The sequence below is a fragment of the Amblyomma americanum genome, chromosome 1 (genome assembly GCF_052857255.1).
Source record: "Amblyomma americanum isolate KBUSLIRL-KWMA chromosome 1, ASM5285725v1, whole genome shotgun sequence".
NCBI classification, from domain to species: domain Eukaryota; kingdom Metazoa; phylum Arthropoda; class Arachnida; order Ixodida; family Ixodidae; genus Amblyomma; species Amblyomma americanum.
Window position 1 is genome coordinate 120,354,389 of NC_135497.1, and position 6,978 is coordinate 120,361,366.

Sequence of the window (6,978 nt, forward strand, 5' to 3'; positions counted from 1 at the left end):
GGCTTTTGATAATGGGCCGCGTTAAGCCCGACGAAATATAACTTAATAACACAGATAAAAAGATAATGCTTGATAAAAATTAGGTAAGCTAATAATATCAACGAGAAAGCATACTTACAAAGTCCTTGAAAGATCCGTCATTTCACTGCGTTTAGCAACGGGGTAAAATGTGTAAAATGTTAATCGCCGAGTCTTCAATTCTTGCGCAAGACTAGAGCATGTGTTCGAGCGTGGCTAAATCACCACAATCCTGGCAATAAGGCTCCGCATACGTCTCAGGATAAAACATGTTCAACCTCCGTGGGCAAGGATAAGTACCAGTCTGTAGTAAGCGTAATGTAAGTGCCTGAGCCCTGTCTAGTTAAGGATGCGGCAAACCATAAACCCTGCGATTAAGAAGGTAATACTTCGTGATCTCATTGTATGTGGAAGGGGAGTCTCTGTTCTCGGAGTGTACCGCCACGCCGTGGCGCGGGGCAGAGCGGAGGGTAAGATCTCGCGCTGCCTCATGAGTGGACTCATTGAGATTCGGAGGGGCTCCCTCAATCATCCCAAGGTGAGTAGGAAACCAACATAAGTAGTGTTGAGAGATCTCACAGGTCTGCATAATACTAAAAGCAACCTTAGCCACCGAGCCCTTCTCAAAGGCCCTAACGGCCGACTTTGAATCACTGTATACAAAAGGCCTGCGCCTGTCAACCAGGGCGAGAGCAATAGCCGCTTGCTCCGCGACCTCTGGCCTATCAGTCCGAATGGTAGCAGCGTTAACGACACTGATCTCATTGCCCACGACAACTACGATAAACACCTTCCTCTCCTCGTTAAATGAAGCATCGACGAAGCCAACCTTCTGATTCTCATCACGAATGAGTCTCAGCAAACAAGCCCCCTGGGCCTTTCTTCTACCCACATTTCGCTCCGGATGCACGTTCCTGGGAACAGGCTTGACATGATACCGCTGACGGACCTTCTAGGGAATACCGACGTGAAGCTGCGAAATCTTCTCCTGAGGAACACCTAACTCTCTCAGAATCTGCCGACCGGCGCTAGTCGTGAGAGACGCACCATCTGCGTCCTCTCCTGAGCCTCAGCTATCTCATCCAAGGTATGAATTTCCAGCTGGAGAAGTCGGTCGTTGCTGGTGCACATCGGCACTCCCAACACTTTCTTGGTGGTCTTCCTAATATGTGTGTCAAGCTTCTCCTTTTCTGATGGTTTCCACTTGTGCATGGCCGCCACATGAGTAAAGTGACACAATACAAATGCGTGCATAAGCCTAATCAGACTATCCTCCTTCAATCCCGTCTGCCTGTTGGCCACCCTCTTCACTAGGCGTACCGCACTTTCTGTCTTGGCAATGATCTTCTGGATCGTCAGCGTGTTGGCGCCGTTCGACTCAATCAGCATCCCCAAAACCCTGATCTTATCTACCCTAGGAATGAGATCGCCATTTCTTGTGCGAAGCTGAATGCTCAGCTTGTCCACGGGGATCCATCCCCTTGGCTTGGGTCCCCTTCTAGTGGGACTGTACAGCAACAGCTCCGACTTGGAGGGGGAGCACCTTAATCCCGTCGGGTCCAAATAAGTCTCGACTACATCTACTGCCTCCTGCAGTACACACTCGATATAGCCCTCACTATTCCCGGGACACCATATGGCCGCGTCATCGGCATACATGGTGTGCTTAATCGCCTCAATCTCCAAGAGCTTCTTGGCCAAGCCGACCGTGGCCAGATTGAACAATGTGGGCGAGATGACGGCCCCCTGAGGAGTGCCCCTGTCAACAAGGTTTAACGTCTTTGACTCCAGCTCCGCAACCCTCAAGGTGGCCTTCCTGCATGACAGGAAGGACCTGAAATAGTCATGAAAGCGCGCGCCGAGGCCAAGATCCGAAATGGACTTTAGAATATAAGAGTGCCGAACGCTGTCAAAGGCCTTCTCCAGGTCGAGGCCTAGGATGGCCTTAACGCCCCTTCTATCTCCGTCAATGACCTGATGCTTGATGAGCTTCATTGCGTCTTGAGTCGACAGCCCGGCCCGAAAACCAATCATAGTGTGGGGGTAGACCTCGTTCTCCTCAAGGTACCTTGTAAGCCGATTAAGCGCCGCATGCTCGGCCACCTTGCGCACACAGGAAGTGAGCGAAATAGGCCTTAAGTTATCAATGCTCGGGGCTTTGCCAGCCTTGGGAATGAGCACCGTGAGAGCTGTCTTCCACTGCTCCGGAACCACACCATCTCTCCACATAGTGTTAACCTCCTCGGTAAGGTATTTGATCGACCTATCATCCAGGTTTTTCAAAAGCTTGTTCGAAATGCCGTCCGGTCCGGGAGCCGATTTGCTGTTAAGGTTATGCAAAACCGTGCGTACCTCTTCCACAGGAAAGGCCTCATCTAGGGAAAAGTTGTCCTCTCCCGTGTATGCATGTTCTGTCAGAAGAGCATCCGGGTCCGCAACAGGAAGGTATTTTTTGGACAGCCTCTCAACCAGCTCCTCCTCCGAGGCAGACCCCACTGCTTCGTGTACAGCTCTAGCAAGGACGTGCCCCTGACTAACTCTCGTATTGGAGTCGTTCAGCAAATGCTTAAGCAAGCCCCACGACCTACCGTTGCGTGCCTGCTCGTCCACTGAGTTGCATACCTCATTCCACTGTTGCCTAGACAAAAGCTTACAGTGCTCCTCAATCAGCTTATTCAGCTCGGAAATCTTTTTACGCAGCCTGCGATTAAGCCGCTGCCCCTTCCACCTAGCCAGCACAGACCGCTTGGCTTCAATCAGATGGGCCAGCCTGCTATCACCACAATCCACCTCCAAATCCGTAGAGATCTCCTTCGTAGCCCCATTTACATCCTCCCTCACCTGGGTGACCCAATCCTCCAGGGACGGCCGGTACGGGCCTTCGAATTCCTTCCCACTTCTTCCTCTCTCCTCCCGGATCATCCGAAACTTATCCCAGTCTATAAACGTTAACGCCCTAGGGAGTCTACCCTCAACCTCAAAAACGACTTGGTTAATATAATGATCACTATCTAGGCCTTCGGCAAGATTGCACCAACTAGGCTTGGAGGCGTTCTTTACGAAGCAGAGGTCAGGGGTAGTATCCCTACACGTCGACGTCCCTATACGTGTCGGAAAGGCAGGGTCAGTGACCAGGGTAAGGTCAAACTCCGCAGCGTTCTGCCAGAGGTCTCTCCCTTTAACTATGTCATGCTTGTACCCCCACACGTGATACGGAGCATTAAAGTCCCCGGCCACGATCAGCGGATGGTCCCCGGCAAGCTGAGAAGCCTTCTGCAGAAGCAGCTTGAATTTCTGCATCCTGTTCCTCGGGGCACTATACACGTTTAGAATAAACACGCTTTTCTTATTCACCCGGTTAGGAATCACCTCAATCATGACATATTCCAGGGAACTGAAATGTATCTTAATATCATGGACCAAGTGCGTCCGTTTGCTATCCAATAGAATGCAGGTCCCCCGAGCTTTGGATCCCCCGAAGACGGTTCGGTAGCCCGTCAGAGAAACTTCTGCCGTCATTGTCTCCTGCAGTAGATAGCCTGCGGCCTACACATACACGCGCGAATATACTGCTGTAGAGGCGCCCGTTTACGAGCATACCTGTAGAGGCGCCCGTTTACGAGCATACCCCCTACAGTTCCATTGCCACACACAAAAAGTCTCATTTTGTCGCGCCATGTTGAAGCAGTTGCTGGGAGGCATCTTGCTGAACCTGAGACTGCCCCGTCGAGGAACCAGCCGACTGAGATCCCGACCTAAGAAGGGGAGAGGCACTCAGACTGGACTTGTTTTCGAACACCTCTATTCTACATTGCAGCTCCTTGAACCTCCCATCGATCAAGCCGATCGACTCTGTGAGACGCGTATTCAGCTGCGCCAGACCATCGTTTACCTGCTTGACACTATCCACAACACTCGACAACATCTCCGTCACCTCAGATCTCAGCTTCCTCGACGCGGGCTCCGCTTCATGTGCCAAAGCATTCCTCTTTGAGGGGCGCGAGCCACTAGCCTCACCTACATCAGCAAAATCCATGCTCTCTATGGGCTCAGGCATTGCCCTCTCCGCCGGTGCAGGGTCTGCCACACCCTTAAGTGCCAAGATTTCTGCCTGAAGCGACCTCACCAGTTCTCTCAACTCTGCGTTTTCCTGCTCTAGCCTCTTGAATCTCGCCTCATTCTTGCTATGCTCTGGCCTTACCAAACTAGACATCTCCACACGAGCACTTGCGCGCTCCGCCCAGGTAGTACCACTGGCCTCTTCACCGGGGTCCTTGCCTTGTAGACCCTGCAACACACCACTCTTGCGCACACCCTGTCTCTCAGTCCCATTGGGGCCCCGCGCAGTCTCAGTTCCCAACTGTCCGTCCATTCCAAAGCGCACCTTAGACGCCGATATGCTCCCAGACCGGCTACCGGAGCGGCTGCGAGACGCTCTTCCTGGTCTCCTTGATCTTGAGCGTCGACACCCACGATCCTGTCCTTGCCCAGCCTCCAGCGTCTTCCCGAACGTTGGGAACTGGCTTTCGGCGCATCTGAAGCCTCCCTTCTATTCATCCTCCGCCTTGATATCCGTCATAGCCCGCTCAAAACGGCAGCGCCGGACCACATATGGGGTACGGAACCGCTGCTGGCACTCCTGGGCAGCCGTGATATGTTCTCCCCCACACAGCTCACACTTGGGCGTACACTGGTGGGCCTCATCGGGCTTGGTTGAACCGCAGCCCCTGCAAACCACTTCTTCCGGCGAGGGGCAGACGTCAGCGCGGTGCCCCAGCTTTCCGCGAGCATAACAAACATCAATCTGCTTGCGGTAAAGCGTGCACCTAATCAGCGCGTTACCATACCGAACGTAGTTGGGCACCTTGTACCCGTCGAAAGCGATGATGACCGTACCCGACTCCTTGATGCGTTTTGCCGCCAGGGCCAGAGGATTACGCGGGTTAACAATCTTGCGACTGAGCGCTTCGGGTCCCTCGCTGAGAGGAACGTTTCTTATGATTCCCTTGCACGTTTCATGCGGCGCCGCACGATATGCCGCAGTTGCATGCGTGTCCCCAGCAATGCATAACTCCTTGATCCTCACGTACTTCATAGAATTTTCTTCCGGCGTGCTGACCATTACAATATTCTGCTGATAGTTGGGGCAGATCGTGTCCGCTTCTCGCTTCACCTCGTCTGTGCAAGCCGCAGCCGTGATTGCATCAGCCACCGCGGCCGCACCAATTTTAGCAATATTCAGACCTCCCCTGATGGGGAGCCCAGTTGATGGGGAGCCCAGTTGTTGCCAGCACCACAGAGTGGTGCTGGCAACAACTGGGCCAAGGGCCACTACACCGAGGGTGCTGAACTGGTGGACTCGGTGCTCGACGTTGTGCGCAAGGAAGCGGAATCCTGCGACTGCCTGCAGGGATTCCAGCTGACCCCCTCCCTGGGCGGTGGTACTGGATCTGGCATGGGCACACTGCTCATCTCGAAGATCCGTGAAGAGTACCCCGATCGCATCATGAACACCTACAGTGTAGTGCCCTCTCCAAAGGTGTGTGACATTATCTGCAGGGCCCAATTTCAGCATCTTTGAAACAAATCAAACATGACATTTCGACCTTGCTTTATAAGGCGTCTTCCTTGAATTTTGATTAGTCGTTATGCACAAAGTTCTCATTCTCTTCCTGCGGCTACCTCTAGGTTTCGTACACTGTCGTCGAGCCCTACAATGCTACTTTGTCAATGCATCAGCTTGTGGAGAACACCGACGAGACCTACTGCATCGACAACGAAGCACTCTACGACATCTGCTTCCGGACGCTGAAGCTCACGACTCCCACCTACGGAGACCTTAACCACTCGGTTTCTGCAACGATGTCGGGTGTGACCACATGCCTGAGGTAATTATTTCACAGCTTCGTTCAAGGGGTCACTTAAGCGCCTCATGCATGTTCATAAAGAGTCCAAAGAGGTCGACACCATCCGCCGAATTGCTAGTTTCGACGGCTGTGATCGGTTCATTATGAAACAAGCACTGCAAAGACTGCGGTCGCCAAGGTCTTTTACAAAATATTTAGAGTAATAAACTACAGCTAATCTCCATGTATAAAGTGCATGTGGTGGCAATATTTTCGGAAAATACAATGACGAGCAAGAAAGCAAATAAAAGCACCCTCACCGTCCGATTAAAAACTATCAAGCACCGCACCTGCTACAGCCAGCCAAGCAGCTGCTCAAGGAAGCTTTGAAAAGCACTGCAAGGAAAGTGAATTCGGCAGCGGCAGCAATAACGAGAAGGCGGCTGTCGTCGGGAATAATGGAGCGGCGCCTAATCTACGGCATGCGATTGCACACATTGGGAATAAAATGGCCGTGTTTAACCACTGTACCTCAGAAAACTCATGAGGCGAAAAGGTAAATAAGGCCTCGCACTCTAAATGATGAAAAACTACTCTGTTCAAAAAGAAAACATCTCAAATCTCTTGGAAATAATTTAGGTGTGTGTCAGTGGAGAATGCTTTTTGAACTGTTTCTCCTTTATAAAGCGCACATTTATCTCGTTCAGCTCCTTAATCCTAGCGTACAGGACCTCCATATAAAGCCTCACCTACAGTGAAATCAGTTATCCCCGTTTTCTCTTCGGGAAAAGGGAATACAAATGTGGAGAGATGGTGTGGTTCCGGAGCAGTGGAAGACAGCTCTCACGGTGCTCATTCCCAAGGCTGGCAAAGCCCCGAGCATTGATAACTTAAGGCCTATTTCGCTCACTTCCTGTGTGCGCAAGGTGGCCGAGCATGCGGCGCTTAATCGGCTTACAAGGTACCTTGAGGAGAACGAGGTCTACCCCCACACTATGATTGGTTTTCGGGCCGGGCTGTCGACTCAAGACGCAATGAAGCTCATCAAGCATCAGGTCATTGACGGAGATAGAAGGGGCGTTAAGGCCATCCTAGGCCTCGACCTGGAGAAGGC

The 6,978-nt window shown here is 52.0% G+C and overlaps 1 protein-coding gene across 1 annotated transcript; it reads right to left on the bottom strand.

Moving 5' to 3' along the window:
• Positions 1 to 1,026: 1,026 nt before the first annotated feature.
• LOC144113403 (uncharacterized) lies at positions 1,027 to 3,318 on the bottom strand. The gene has a single exon (XM_077646459.1). It carries the CDS (start codon positions 3,316 to 3,318, stop codon positions 1,027 to 1,029), a length of 2,292 nt encoding a protein of 763 aa, XP_077502585.1.
• Between the last annotated feature and the right edge of the window lie 3,660 nt (positions 3,319 to 6,978).